Source organism: Natator depressus, chromosome 11 (genome assembly GCF_965152275.1).
Source record: "Natator depressus isolate rNatDep1 chromosome 11, rNatDep2.hap1, whole genome shotgun sequence".
Taxonomy (NCBI): domain Eukaryota; kingdom Metazoa; phylum Chordata; order Testudines; family Cheloniidae; genus Natator; species Natator depressus.
The window spans coordinates 59,479,584-59,496,159 of record NC_134244.1 but is presented as its reverse complement, the minus strand read 5'-3'; the positions used below and the strand labels follow the sequence as shown (position 1 = coordinate 59,496,159).

The 16,576-nt window shown below is 43.8% G+C and overlaps 1 protein-coding gene across 1 annotated transcript in view; it reads right to left on the bottom strand.

The window, feature by feature from the left end:
- The window catches only part of BMPR2 (bone morphogenetic protein receptor type 2), a 175,176-nt gene extending 167,913 nt beyond the window's left edge, over positions 1–7,263 (bottom strand). The window contains exon 1 of the mRNA XM_074967946.1: positions 6,454–7,263. Within this exon, the coding sequence (XP_074824047.1) occupies positions 6,454–6,529 (76 nt within the window). The 5' untranslated portion in view covers positions 6,530–7,263. The remainder of the gene's footprint in view (positions 1–6,453) is intronic.
- Positions 7,264–16,576: the final 9,313 nt, after the last annotated feature.

Below are 16,576 nucleotides of genomic sequence, written 5' to 3'. Positions count from 1 at the left end.
ACATTCTTCCCATACATAACCTCACTCCCCTCTCATTTGTACCCTCAAACACAGCTCAACTCCTCATGCCTCCAAGTTCCCTCTTAATCTGCCTACCTCTCTTCCATCTTTATTCACACGCACCCAGACTCTGCTCACTTCTGTGGCACTCCATACCACTTGCTGCCCAGCCTGCCTCCAAACTCTGTGAGGAATTGACCTGGTGAATCATGTTGGCAGCACCAGAAACCAGAAGTAACTGACAGAATTTGACATTTCTGTCTCATCTTGGCATTGCTCAATTAGATTGTCCAGAATAAAGAGACTGACTCAGTGTTTAATATTACTATTTCAGAAGCCTCTCTGCCTAAAATGTTATCAGAATGTGTGTGAGAAAAATTTGGAGTTTGTCAAGACTGGTTGTTTAGCTAGAAGAACCCAAAGAAATATTCAGAAACTGAGCAAGACGGGAGCACTTTTAAAATATGTCCTCTGAATAGTAATATTAACTGAAAGATTTATAAAAAATTCAAATATCTTGTGAAGATTAAATAAAACCAAGGCATACAACAAAGTGTTTTTAATCCTATTTTATTTCCAAAATCTCAACATAATTTTACAGAGTTGCCACTGACACTGATAACAAACCCTCATGTTTTAGGGGAAAAGCCAACCATAACTTTTTTGTGCCTTCCTCTGAAACATCTCACAGTAGCCCCTGCACTTGACAAAATACTGGGCTAGATGGACTAGCCTGATCTAGTATAATAATTCTTATGCTAAAAATATCAATAGAGACTGCTGTATTCAAACAAGTTTTTGGTTGTTTGTTTTTAAGAACAGATTATCTTGACTTCTTCCTTTTCTTGATATTATAAAGGTAAATAAAACTGGCTTAAGTCTGAGAAAAAGAAAAATGAGCATCAGTTTCACTAAATCCAGAGGACTAGACAAAATGCTTACTAAGACAGTCAAAGCTGCAAACAAGCTGTGCTCGTGTTCCTATAAGGCTAAGAACCATTATCCATCATAACTGTTGTTTCTCTTTCATTCCAGGTTTCGCATTGTTCTCAATGGGATTTATGCAGCCATTCATACAAGCCCCTTTTGCACTGGCCAGGGAAACTGTATTAGCACCTTTCCAAGAGGATTCATGTTTAAGGCACACCCATCCACTTTAAATCTAGTAAATCTTAAAGAATGAATTACAAGGCCTCCTGGTATAGAACCGAAGCACTTCAATGAGTACCTCTAATTTCTGTGATTTCACAATCACATTTTAAAATGTTCTCTCTCCTGTTGCTGCATGAAAGACAAATAAGAAGGGTACTGGTTTCCTGACTCTACAGAGGAAACAGTGAAGCTGACTGCACAAAGTGCTGAAAAAAAGCACAAAGAAAAAACTTGACGAAAATATTCTTCTCTAGTCTATTTCAGTTACATTAAAGATTGGTGTTAATATGTAAAAAAATTCAAATAGCAGTGAGGTTTTTTTTTAAGTTGATGTCCCTTTTAGGCAATATTTGCTAAAAAAGTAACAAGGCCAGACAACCCCTCTTCTGCAAAAAAATAAAAGCAAACATCGCAGAGGCTCAGCTCCAGTGAAAAAGGAAAACTCAGCTAAATTCCCCTGATCTCTTCGTCCAGGGCAAAGTAGTGAAGTTTTCCCTACATCAGATCAAAATAAGCAGGAAACTCAGCTACCCAGTTACCCCTGGATGTCTAGAGGGCAGGGCCATTCACACAGAAGCACTGTCTCAAGGAAGCACTGCTCTGTTCTCTGGCGCCTTGGCAACGTGACTTTTGAAATCACAGCTGACACATAGAAATCACCATTAAAGGAGGGGCTGTTACATTCAGAGTAAGGCCTCAGAAAAGTTAATCAATACCTATTTTAATGTGGGGGAAGGGCTTATGTACTAACCTACCCTCAAGTGTACCAATTGTATCCCTCAAGCAAGTAGAGTGGTTCTGTCTGCCAGACTAACTCCTTTTGAACAAGTTCCCATCTCTAACCATCAAAAATTGGATTTCCTGACTACTACTCAAATGGGAAAGGAAAAATCCAGTGGCCACAGGCAATGGGCAGAGCCCTACCAAATTCACAGCCCATTTTGGTCAATTTCACGGTCATAGGCTTTTAAAGTCATAAATTTCATGATTCCAGCTACTTAAATCTGAAAATTCATGCTGTTGTAGTTGTAGGAGTCCTGACCTGAAAGGAGTGGGGGTGGGGGTCACAAGGTTATTATGAGGCAGAGGGTGTTGCAGTACTGCCACACTTACTTCTGCACTGCTTTCAGAGCTGGGCGGCTGGAGAGTGAAAGCTACTGATGGGCCCAGCTCTGCAGGCAGCAGCACAGAAGTAAGGGTGGCAATACCATACCATGCCATCCTTACTTCTGCGCTGCTTCTGGTGGCGGTGCTGCCTTCAAAGCTAAGCAGCTGCTGGCCCGGAGCCCAGCTCTGAATGCAGAGCCACCGCCAGCAGCAGCACAGAAGTAAAGATGGCATGGTATGGTATTGCCACCCTTACTTCTGCACTGCTGCTGATGAGGTGCTGCCTTCAGAGCTGGGCACCAGGCCAACAGCCACTGCTCTCCAGCCACCCAGCGCTGAAGGCAGCACAGAAGTAAGGGTGGCTCCCCTAAAATAACCTTGCAACCTCTCTGCAATTCCCTTTTGGGTCAGGGCCCCCAATTTGAGAAACGCTGGTCTCCCCCATGCACACTGTATAGTTTAGGGTAAAAGCATACAAAAGACCAGATTTCACGGAGGGAGACCAGATTTCACAGTCTGTGACACATTTTTCACGGCTGTGAATTTGATGGGGCCCTAGCAACGGGCACATCTATGGCAAAACAGCAGGGATCTGGAGTAGAGATGATTTCAGGCAACCACTTTGATATACAAGATCAATAGTCCACACAGGAGGACACCATCTTAGATCATGAGTCAGAAATACTGCTCACTATAGAAATTGAATTTAATGGCCAATCTGTCCCACCTCTCACAATTTCACATTTGGGATTAAAATTTTGAAACACTGAGGAAGTTAACTTTCTAAGCAGAACAAGACAAGACTGCCCCAATTCATTCATTTTAAAATTTTAAAACAGTATTTTAATTGCTTTTAAAAATACTTCAATCATTACTTTACAGTACTTTAGCTTTTTAATATTAATAATTGAGACAAAGAACTATGCAGATTAAGACCAACAGATTTCTTAAAGATGTCCTAAAAAGGCACAAACCCATTTTTTTTCTAATATTTTCTGATTTTAGCAATGTAAAAAAAAAAAAATTTGAAGTGCAATTTCTTGAGGATTATACATCGCGGATACCAAGGTAGTGAAACTGATTGATTTAGAGGGGAAGTGATTTTTATTCACACTATTAAATAAATGTTATCAAAAACAAAACAAAAGCTTTAACAAAAGCCACACGAGAAAAGTTCTCAAGTATTCAATACCCATTCCTCTTCAATTAAGGTCCCAGGATATAAGAGTCATCCAAAAAGTCCTCCAACAAAAAAAGGGGAAGATTCAATATGACTGATATTTCTAAAGAAAAGAAGCGTGAGGAAGAATGTCAAGCCTTCTTTATACAAAGTAAAACTAAATAAAAGTGGCATAAGCCAATTTTTCCCTTCCCTTCGTAGGTCATCTTTAAAAGCCTGATCAACACTTGGTTGAGACTTTTTCCCCTCACAGTAGCATTACTCTTTAGAGGGAGGGCTATACAAGTTTAATAGAAGAATACTGGACACTTAAGATCTGTAGAGATTTTATACAGGAAGGTGGTAGATTTCCTCACTGTGACCGGACAGGAAGAATTATGAGTCTTCAGTTATACATATTTATTAGGTTCAGATGTCATTTCAGAAAAAAAAAAAAATCACAGGGGGAGGGGGAATTGTGTCAGCATATAGAATACTATATGTGATTATATTATACCCTGCAAAGTCCAGGGGGGAAGGGAGGGGGCAAGAAATGGAAGATATCATGGAGCATATAGACCTATGAAAAGTCGGGGGGGGGGGGGGGGGGAAGAGGACTTACCCCATAGCAAATTAAGCCCTTCAAATGTTAAATGGACAGGAAGTGCCCTATCTACCATCTCCTTTTCTGCATACAGTATTCCAGATAAGAGTGAACCATAGACTTCTAATGCCATTGTTTTATGTTCCACCCCATTTCTTAGGCTCCTAACATCTTTCCTTGTTTAGACTATAGCTGCAAAGGTCTTTACTGAGCTGTCCTCGAAGGATGCCTAGATATTTTTCCTAAGTTGATACTCAATTACTCATATGCCTTATAAAGTTTTAAATTAAAATTTTCCCTTCACTGTGCCTTACTTCACGATCATCAACAATGCATTTCACCTACTATTGTCTTATCCATTCATTAGGTCAGCCATATTGTGGGACATTAATGAAGGATTTCAGAGCTGCACAGGGCCAAAAGTATACACTCAGATGTGAATGCACAGCTCCTACTTTCAGGGAAGTGGGGGAGAGAGTCATTCACATACATATAAGGGTAGACCTTCACGTAGCGTGGTTTCCTAGGTTTCTTTTCTGAAATACACTGTTTAAATTTAGAGTCAAGCTTTAGACTGGTTATATTAGCTAAATCTCAAAACATTAGCATATTCTTCGACATGGTTGTCATCGAGACTTTTTAAGCTGTACAGAACTTTTGTATTGTACATATTATCAGCAGAAGTATTATACAGCCATAATGTGAAAATGAGTTCCTATTCATGCATTTCACAAGATGACCAAAGAACGTGACATGATGATCAGTCTGTACAAGACAAACCCAGGACTGAAGTAACAGTGATGATGACAGGTCAGAATTGAGGTGAAATTGGCGAAGCTCACTAAGTAGGCTTGTAGACACCTGCCCCATCCCCTTCCTGGCTCAGATCAGTGCTATTAAACCTTCACTCTCAACAGCACAAAGAAAAATTAACTCATAAACATTTAACGAAGTAATTAAATGAGAAACAGAACTATTTTTTTTAAGTTTCACATTTAAGGGACAAGGTTAGATAATTGGTATTAAAATGTATATGACTCTAAAATATCCCAATGACCTTGAAAGGTTTATTCTTCAAAGAAATCCTCTTACCAAACTATCACAGAAAAACACGGTAGATATGGATCTAAAATGTCAAGGACAGGCAAAAGTCAGGCTGATGCAGGAAAGTGCTCCATATCAATGATTTCAGTTCAATATTTCCCCAAAGAAAGCCTTTTATAAAATGGAAGACTATCCATTCTTAGTAAAGCAATGGAGAAACTGACCAAACACGTCCAATTCACAGTATTATTCTACTAGCAAAGAGACTATTTTGAACACTGACCAAAATGCATTAATTTAAAACCACCAAAAAAAAAAAAAAAAAAAAAGGATGTGCACCAACTACCAATCTTCTTATGCCATCTTCACAAGAAACTGCACATTTCTCTATTATCCTATATCTGAGGATCACAGTAGATTATAAAAAGAATGCTGGGAAGATTGAGCATTCTACACTGGCTTCTGAGTGGAAAGATACCAAGGTACCATGAATCTTCCAAAAACCATTAAAAGTATATAGAACGGAGGAATAACTATTAGCACCTAATAAACCTGGGTAGCACTTCAGAGAGTCCTTCATGCTAATCTGTCACAATGACGAAAAGCCAATGGATGCAAGGGCTATATACTGTTCCAATCTCATGGCAAATTGTTCTGTGCATCTAACACTGAGCTTCAAAAAATTTAAAATAGAGCATTTTTTTCAAAAATATTAGATTTTCATTTACTGTAGGAAAATGAAACCTTTAACATTATGTATACTCAGATCTTGCAGTATTCCTCATCACTGTCTTATTTTACTATTCTATAAATAACATAATTGTGAAAAAATCATTTTTGTTTCAAGCTCCAAGAAATATGCATTATTAATAAGTCCATTTTCCCTAAAAGATTTATCAAATGTTGTAGTTATATTGCCCCTAATAGCATCGATGTTAGTAAAATAAAAAATGGCTGTGCCCGAAGACCCCATTAGCAAGCAGACATAGCTCTTTCTTGTGATTAAATTGTATTTTAAAAATTCTGGTATTACCTCACAAAGATGTTAAACATTTCATAGGAAAAAACCCCACCAGCCCAAATTATCCCTTTTTATTTTTTAAAAGGAGAGAGAGAACAAGCCATTAACCAGCATGAACAGACCAAGAGAAAATAAACCTCAGCTGCAGATTGGGTTCCTTTATACAAAAAGCATGTTTTATTCTCAAATATGGTCCTCACTTAAAAATACGGTCTCAAATATGGTCCTCACTTAAAACCATTATCACACTTCACTGAGACACTCATACTAATGTTTAATGGGTCACAGATATACTGAAATACTGCCGGACCCCACCCCCTTTCCTCTGCCAAAATGGCAAGTATATTACACCCGGTGGCTACTTACCAGCCGCAGTGCTGAGCAGCAGGGTGGCACTGGAGAGCAAGAGCACCCGCAAAAGGTGCTGCAAAGAGGCACTCATACCTGAGGAAGCCAAAGAAGGAGGCAGAAGGGAAAAAAATACCGAAAGGAGGAATTTCCTCCCTTTTCTAAACAATCTTAAAACTCTCTTGGATCACAATCCAGTCTGGAAGGGCAAACGGCAGACGACAGGAGCTGTCTGAGGTCTTACTCCATTACACGTATCTGTCTTCATGCCTCGGGACTTGGCTCCTCTTCTTTCTAACGACCATAGAAAAGGGAGGTTTTGTCTCCAAACCACGATGCATTTCCCTTCCCCTAGGTGAGCAGCTACTCTTGCGGTCACACCGGAAACCCAGACTATTTCCCACGCAACTTCACGATATCAAAGAAGCATCCAGGTTTGGCATGAAACATATCCAGGGGTGAGGGGGAATCGACAGCAACGGTCACCTCTGGTGCCTCCTTACTCGGCCCTGGCTACGCGGAACAAGCTCTGAAGAAGACGGGGGCCAGAGACGCCTCCCATCCCGTGGACGGTCTCGGTCTGCCTTCGCCCTCTTCCGTGTCTCGTAACAAGGAGAGGCGCCCTCAGTCACTTCCACGGACAGGCTGCGCCTTGGCCCATCTGGTCTCTTCAGCCGCACAGGACGGGAGCGCAGCCCTCGCCCCACCGAAGGGAGGGCGCCCGCCCGGGTGCCTCCAGCTAAGCAATGGCTCAGGCTCCAGTTCCTGCTCGCCGCCGGCCGGGAGAGCGACAGAGGCCCCTCTCCCTCCTCCTCCTCCTCCCGTCTCCTCCTCGCCCCTTCCCCCGCCGTCGGCGGGCAGCGCTGCTCCGCCTAGAGAGACCCCGCGAGGGGCGTCCTGAGGCTTCAGCCGGCGGCCCCGGGCTGCGGGGTCCCCCCGGGGCTGGAGCGGAGCCCGGCGCCTTCCCACAGGCTGACTCCCCCGCGCGGCAGCTCCTGCTCCCTGCCCTCGCCCTCCACAGACGGGCTCGGCCAGGAGGAGTGCGGGGGATTCACACGCGTCGCCTCCCAGCCCCGGCTGGCTCCTGCTCGCGCCCCGCTGCCAGCCCAGACACAAAAGGGAGTCGCCGCTAACTGCCAGTCTGCGCTCCCGGCCTCCGGCCCCCGCCTCCCGCCCTCCTGGCCCCGCCCCGTTTGCCTCGTACCTAGCCTGCCCCGTCAACGGCCGAGCTGGTCACCACACGCCCTCTTTCCGAGCGCCCTGATCATAGAGTGGGCCTCCAGGTAGCTAGAGAGGGGCCGCGGCACCGCCCCCTCAGTCTCTGTGAGGGGGGGAGAAGGGTGTTCACAGGGGAGTTTGCCGCGCCCCTCCCGCACCGCCATGTTTGTGCAGAATTGTGCGTTTGCCAGATTGCGGCCTTGAGAAAAAGTGCGTGGGCGGGTGGGCTGGAGGAGGCGATAGCCGGTTTCCTCATAGCAGTAGGTGCAGCGCTGTTTGCGGAGCACGGTTTGAAAGCATCTTCTGCAGGCCAGGAGCTCGCTCTCTCTAGTGTGCAGCAGCCCCTGGCTGAGATTTCCCCCACAGGGATGTTTCAACGTTATGTTCTGTAGTGAGAAATTAAAAAGAACAAGACAGCCATATTCTTGCTCCTTCACATCCATGGCTGCAGGGGCAAGGCATTTTCTATGCAGGCTCTTTGCCTCTGGAGTGCACACTTTTGCATACACGCTATCAGAGCCTGGAGTTTAGCCTGGCCACGTTGTGAAGCTCCTCTTTCCTCCCTGGGCATTGGGAGAGGGAGTGCAGTGAGGACACTTCTGCTAAACATTGCTCTGTTGTACCTTCATCCTCCCAACCGCATCCCAACCCATGTTTGTCCCCCTGGTGCATCCATCAGCACCTGCTTTGTAAACTCTTGGGGGCAGAGTCGTCTTTGTTACTTGCCTGCACAAGTGCAATATCAGTATGGCCCTATCTCTGGACTGGAGTTCCCAGGTGCTTCTGTCACACAAACAGTAATAACAATAATGAAGGGGAGACTGACTGAAACAAATGATATCTTTATTACAAATTCAACTGCCTACCCTTCATCTAAGATGTGAACCCTCATAAGAAACATCTGTCACACACACACACAAACTCCTCCAGCAAAATTAGGAAAGACTAGATCTGATATTTCTAAAGTAAAAAAAAAAACTGAAAAAAGTATTTAAAAAACAAAAATCAACCTCTTAGATCATTGTCTTACATCATAAAACAAAGAAAGAGCAAAACCCCAATGATTACAAAAGAATTCCTTTGTAGTTACCTTTAAGCACTACATCGACTTTAAACTTTTAGTCCTGGCCTTCAAAGCCCTTGAAAACTCTGCCCTGTCCTACATCCTGGATGCCATGTTCCCCATCAAACCCTTTGAATCACCAACAATGCCAATATTAATGCCTTATTCTGCTCTCCCTCAGACGAGTATCCATGCTTGTTTCCATTCTGCCATCTCTCTGCATTACATTTTCTTCCCAAGTTCACCAAGCTTACTGCTTCCCATTCAAGTCACTTAAAAAAAACAACACTTCTTCCACGATCTTTAAAAGAAGTGAGTTTAAAAGTTTTTTAAAATAAGAAAGCCAAAGCAAATCCACTAAGCTCTTCATACCTCTGCATATAATCTTTTTACCTTCTAGAATGTAAACTCTTCCATGCAGATACTTTATTTTTGTCTAAGCATGTCAAGCATATTTTCCATTTGAAACAAATAATAATTATTTCCCAGCGTTAATATAATATTGATATATTAAGAAGCACAACTAGGAACAGCAAATCAATACACAAAATTACTTGATTTTACATTATTTATTAATTTTAAAATATTTTTAAATTATATATCAGATGTGACAGGAAACTCATCTCAAGCACAGCATCCAGTTTTCAGTGAAATTCTGATGTCCTAAAATCATTTTTTTCCTCTTAGATTTTACTGACTCAGAAGATTGAGTACTGAGTAATCTAAAAGGGAATCAGTAGCACAGGAACATTGACTAGTAGTTCAAATCTAAGATTTAGCCTACTGCAAAACATTTGTAACATTCAGGGTAGGTATTGTCTTTTAATGTGCCCGTACAGCACCCAATCCAATGACCTCTGATCTTGATTGGGAATTATGGACACCACTTTCGTAATAATGATAAATAAATAAATACAAGTGGGAATATCCTCAGACTTCTGAATTAGGTTTATATCTTCATTTAATACATTGTATAGGGCTTGTGCTGTACCCAGGTAAATTTTTTGTTTTTCTTTGTCCTCTTGTTAATATTTTTGACTTATATAGTGACTTCCATCTGAGAATCTGAAAGCATTTTAAAACATTAATAAATTTAGCCTAAAAATTGCCACAAATCTTGTGCGAGATTTTCTCATTTTACAGATAAGGAAACAAAGGCTGTGTCTACGCCAAGATTTTTGTGAAGTTCTCCCGCTGTTGCTCTAGCTCTAATCTACACCAGTTCATCCATTGATGCTAGCAACAGTGGAATTACCCAGGTGGTAGAAAAACAGCAGGAGATTTCCACACACACAAAAATCAATGTAGGACAGAGAGATTATATTACTTGCCCAAGGTCACAGCAAGGGCCTGATCATTCTATCACACACAACTGAAGGGATGATCAGGCCTCAGAAGTATGTGGTAAAACTGGGGTTAGAATCTGATTAGTCCCTGATTCTCTGTCACCCTAAGGCCTCTTTATACTGCTCTAAAGGAGCTTTAAATGGGATGGAAAAGGCCTCTTAAAAATACATTCTGCACACAAGGGGCCACCATGTAAGGGCTCTACACCTGTCCAACCTCAAGGCTTCTATAACTTATGCTGGGCCCCAGAATATAGGGAATACAAAAATGGCTTAAAGCCATCTTTGTTCTCCTTCCGTTCCTATCCTAAATTCCAGGATGGATGAATGAAGAATCAGGCTCCCAGGTCTCTAGATTCCCAGTCCAGTACCTTAAAATGGTATCAGAAAATTTATTATGTACAAATGGTGCTTTTTTTATTCAACAGATCTGCTGCCTATATGACTTGAGTGTCAAATTTGCTGATTTTGATGACAATAATAAGCTTTTAGCTATTTTTTTTACACTACTCATACCTCAAGGGCCAGCACAGATAAGATTGAATGGTCTGGATTCTTTCCTGGCTCATGTATTATCTACAGAATTTTTAACTGTGTTCCAATATTAGCATCTTTATTGTTGGTGGTGCATGTGTCAGAAACAACATAGTTGACTTCATATTGAGCTTGCAGGGCAGGCAGTTCAGCAAAATATGTTGGTTACAATATTTTTACTTCTTACCTGAGCAGATATTATATGGAAGTCAGTCAGAGACAATAAGCATATAACCCCAGATTGTCATTTTTTACTGTCACTTTTCAGAGTTACAACCACATGTTAACCACACAACAGTCCTTCCTCTTATTTGTGGAAACGGAACTGTCAGGAAATAACCTAAAAAATAGTTTTACCTCCAAAAGAGAAAGAAAAAAATTACAGCCAATATTTTCATGGGGATGAAAAAAATGATGTTCTTCCCTGGCTTAGCAAAAGCACCTGACAACATAGCATGCTTTCTGACTAGCTATGCCCATCAGTAGAATAGCGGATAGCTCCACCCTGTTCACCAAAACCAAGAATTTAACAATATGTTTTACTCAGCACATTTATTGCTTAGATGGTAAAAGAAAATTACAGTAATTTTATATATCATGTAAATTGAAAACAAAGGGCCTGAACCTGCTGCTGTTGAAGCATAAATGGGAAAAGTCTCATTGATTTTAATGGGTGTACGTTTGGGCTATTAATTAATACTTAGGGTTCTTACCCACAACCAAGCTGGGTTGTGATGCTTATTTTTCCACTAATTGGGAGGAAGGGGGTATTTTTAGGAAAATTAAAGTGGGTGGTTTTTTCAAGAGAAGGAAGATTTTATACAATTTTTGATATAATTTTTCCTTTCAATTATGTACAAAATTGGGCCTCAATCCTGAAAATAGCTTTGCACAGGCAGAATCGTGTATTCTCACAGAAACTCACTGAAGTCAGGGTTCTGCCCACATACAGCTCATTTCAGGACCAAGGGCTTATTAGGCTCTTCTGGAGATGAGCTCCCAGAGACTGTGGAGTGTGCGGAATTATTAAGACTCCTCCACAAGCAATATTCAGTTTTGCAAAATGGGTCAGTTTTAAGGGCAAGATTGTTATTTACCCAGCATGCCTCACTCCCCTGCAAAGCCTACCTATATCACTGGTCACAGCGCTGGGGTAGAGCAGAAACTGCAGAACTGCTATTTCCTTATTTTCCCTAGATGTGGAGTGGATGGGCAGGACGAGGCCAGACTAGGTCAGGTCAGGGAATGGGCTGAGTCTGGATTCTGCCACCGCAATGTAGCAGCCAGCAAAAGGGGAAGTAATACACTGCTGGCCAAGCATCATGGCAGATTCTTTCCACAGGGAAGGAAACAGGGACCAAATTGTAACTCTCAGAATCACAGTTTGTTCCCTGATCTTCTCATGGAGCAGTGAAGATTTGTGCCATCCCTTACTCAAGGCAGATTGCAAGCTAGCTCTCTAAGTATTTAGAGTACTTAAAAAAAATTCTCAGTTCTTTGCTTTGGTGATGTTTTATAAGTTTTAACTTTAAGCAGGAAACCCAGGAAACTAGTATTCAGCAATAACAATTAAATGAAAACCAAAGAAAAATACTTGGAATAATGAAAACTCACAAAAGTGTTGCATACCAAGCTACTATGATACTCCAAATAAGAATGTGGAAAAAAGAGAGAAACTTGAAAAAGGCTAAAAACGCAAAAGATTTTCTTCTAATGCTCTGGATTTCCAATGGGCGGGAAAAAATGCCCACAAAGCTGACAGTATTGTACTGAGCTAAACTGAGAAAAGTTTACTTAGTAAAATGAGATCCATGATTAGGGTTCTGGGGCACTATGGTAATACAAATAAATATATAAATAAATATATTATAGAACAAAGAAACTCTTGATACACTAAGCACAGACTCTTTGGCAGCTATTGCCCAGTGCCCCAAAAAAGGGCTTTTGTGACATGAGACATTGGGCTAGATTCTCTAGTCTATTAAGGCCACTTTGCAGTGGCAGCTAGAGATGACCAGTGTGCAGGGGAACTCTTCACTGATCTAAAGTTAGTGGAGCTGTTTCCATTGCCTCCACCAGCTGCACACCCAGTCCCAGCATAGGTATGGAGGGGTAAGTGTCAGAAGCATTGCAGGGGCAGAGCACGGGCAGGCAACATAGTAGAACGAGTTCCTCTATGCCCAGTCTTTCACTGGTGTAAGACCCCTCACCCCTGCGACTCTAGGCATGTGGCATAAGTTAGGTCTACCCCTGTGAAACCCTACCTTGTGCTGTGACTGGGCAGTTCTGAATCAGGAAGGCACAATCATCTGCCCTGTGGCTGCCACCTTCACTACATCCATGCACAGAGCAGATGTTGAAAAGAATCAGGGACAAAGTATGTCCCATAAATCTACTGACGTCATTGATGCTGATGCATACACAAAGGTGTCTTGATATTATTAACATAAGACAAGACAGTACAAAAATTAAAGTTATTTAAACATGCCCTTGTTAATTTCAACTCCATTAAAAACACAGGTTAGAAAAATGGAAAATTACCAGGCATCTGAGGGGGAAAAAGTCATTTTCAAGCTTCAAAGAGAATATTGCAATCAGTGGAAAGTAAAAAACAATAAAATATATAAAAATATTTTAATATAATTTTAGACATATTCTTTGTTAAATACACAGTTTTCATTCACTTTTAAGAGATGTTCAGGATCGGTTATTGTTTTCCAATAATTTCTTTAGTATTGAAGCTGTATTATGTTTATTTTTGTTGGGTCTCTGGAGAAAAAATGGTACCTACCTTTCATGACTGTTGTTCTTTGAGATGTGTTGCTCATGTCCATTCCATTCTAGGTGTGTGCATGCCCACATGCACAGTTGTCAGAGATTTTTGCCTTAGTGGTATTCGTAGGGTCGGCTGTGGCACCCCCTTGAGTGCCACGCCCATGCACTGGTATATAGGCGCCACCGACCCTACACCCTCTCAGTTCCTTCTTGCCAGCAACTCTGACAGAGGGGTTGCAGGATGGGTAATGGAATGGACATGAGCATGACATCTCGAAGAACAACAGTTACAAAAGGTCGGTAACCGCTTTTTCTTCTTCATGTGCTTGCTCATGTCGATTCCATTCTAGGTGACTCACAAGCAGTATCCAGGGAGGTGGGCTCAGACTTCACGGTTGCGTGGTTTGCAGCACTGCTATACAGAAGCCAGCGTCGTCTAGGGCTTGCTGGGTAAGTGCATGGTGAGATGTGAACGTGTGAATAGACAACCAGGTAGCGGCTCTGCACATATCTTGAATTGGCACCTGGGGCAGGAAGGCGGCCGAGGAGGCTTGCGCTCTAGTCAAGTGGGCAGTTACAATCGCCGGTGGAGGCATTTTCACCTGCTCACAGTAAAACTGGATGCAGGTGATAATCCATGATGAAATCCTCTCATTGGACACCAGACTACTTTTCATTCTGTCTGCCGCCGCAATGAATAGCTGCGTTGATTTACGGAATGGCTTGGTCCTTTCAATGTAAAAGACTAGAGCTCTCCTGACATCCAGGAGAGTAGAAGCAGGGAACAGGAAGCCAATGGCTCAAAGGCGGCCCCCATGAGCCACGCCAGCACTAGATTCAGGTCCCAAGGAGGGACAGGGTCCCGAACATAGGGGTAGAGTTGCTCCAGACCTTTTAGAAATCAGACTGTCATGTCATGAATGAAGACCGACCATCCTTGCAATGGAGGGTGAAAGCCTGATGTAGTGGCCAAGTGAACCTTAATTGATTAAAGGGACAAGCCCTGGAGCTTGAGATGCAGAAGGTAGGCCAGGATCAACTGCAGCGAGACCTGTTCAGGCCTAATTCCCTGGTCCAAAGCCCAGCATGTGAACCGTTTTCATTTGGCTAGGTAGGTTGCCCCGGTGGAGGCCTTCCTGTTGCCCAACAGGACCTGTTGGACATGGGCCGAGCACTCCTGCTCTTCCGCATTTAACCTTGCAGCAGCCAAGGCATCAGGTGCAGCGCTCCAGGTTCGGGTGTAGGAGAATGCTGTGGTTCTGGGACAGCAGATCCGGCCAGAGAGGCAGCTGCAGTGGGGCCGCCACTGAGAGGTCCAGCAGCGTGTCAAACCAGTGTTGGCAAGGCCAAGCCAGGGCTTTCGGGATTGCTTTCACCCTGTCCTGTTTGATCTTCATGAGGGCCCTGTGGATTAATGGCACTGGTGGGAATGCGTACAGGTGTACTCTTGACCCTGGGAGTAAGAAGGCGTCTGACAGGGAGCCTCTGTCAAGCTCCTGAATCGAGCAGAACGCATGCCATTTCCTGTTCTGATGGGTCGTGAACAAGTCCACTCAGGGAGTTCCCCGTCTTTGGAAGATCACGCTGACTACCTCGGGACGACGTAACCATTCATGGTGAGACAAGAAAGTTCTGCTGAGGTGATCTGCTAGTACATTCCATGTCCCCGGAAGGTGCACGACCATGAGATGAATGGCATGCTGCACACAGAAGTCCCAGAGCTGGAGAGCTTCCTGGCAAAGGGCCGATGATCTGGCCCCACCTTGCTTGTTGTCAGGACTTGTACCATGCTGCCCTTAGGGTGGGACTGGAAAGCCTGGCAGGCCAAGCGAACCTGTCTGAGCTCCCTGACATTTACGTAGAGGGAGCGATTGTCCTGCGACAAGTGGCCTTGTATGCTGAGCTCACCCAAATGGGCTCCTCAGCCCAAATCCGAGGCGTCAGAAACCAGGGTCAGCTAAGTGGATGGGGCCGTAAAGGGAACTCCCTCCAACACCGATCTGGGGTCCAACCACCATTCCAGTAACAACCAGATGTGGTACAGTACTCTGACTACCAGGTCCAGATCGTGCCTGTTGGGGATGTAGACTGACGCCAGCCATGCTTACACAGGCTGGAGATGGAGCTGGGCATGACGGACCACATAAGTGCAAGCTGCCATGTGACCTAATAACCTCAGGCAGGTGCGGGTGGTGGTGAGCAGGTGGCCCTGTATATGAGAGATCAAGTCCAACATGGCTTGAAAACAGGTCTCTAGAAGGAAGGCTCTGGCCCGCATATGAATTCTATTAGTTGCACTGGTATGAGGGTCAATTTCTTTTCGTTTACTAACAGGCCCAAGTCGAGACAGGTGGAGCTTACCAGATCGAGATTCCTCTGCACTTGATCCCACAATCTACCCTTGATGAGCCAATTGTCGAGATAAGGATAGACCTGGACCCCTCGACATCTCAGGTAAGCGGCTACTGGGGCCATGCATTTTGTGAGTACCCATGGGGCTGATGAGAGACCAAAGGCTAGCGCCGTAAATTGGAAGTGGCGCTGGCCTACCATAAAACGGAGGAACCATCTGTATCCATGGAAGATGGTGTGACAGGTTCGGTCACAGAGACCCCCTTGGGACTGTCACCTGACATGCTGAAGTTACCTTGGAGCCCATTTTCCCTGCCAGCCTGGGACTCCAGAACCCTGCCTTGTTGAGCCAGACACGCTAGTCTGCTGCAACACAGACCCAGGTCTGGTCCATGCCCTCAAAGCTGCAGACTTTAACCAAAAACTGCTCAGCAAGTCTCCTGTCTCCAGCACCCCAACACCCAGTTCCCAATGGGATCTAAACCCCAAATAAATCCATTTTACTCTGTATAAAGCTTATACAGCTTATTGCTCTTGAGCACACCATCAAAATGAGCACTTCTGGCACCTCAGGTGTTTTGCCCGGCCAGGCTGAGCTGGTGAGCGGGAGGTGGAGGGATGGCAGCGACTGAAACCTGTGTCTCTGTCCCTTCTCCTAGTGGAGTCCTGCCGAGACGGCCAAGGCTGAGGAGGCAAGGGCAGCCTGAATTGTTTCCTCCCTGACTGCGGAGTATGCATGCTCAGCAAATGGAGGGTGGCCCACGTGTCTTTGAGTCCATGCACCTTTGCATCCGTATGCTCTGCAAAGAGTCCATTCCCATCAAACGGGGGGTCCTGGATGGAGGACTGCATC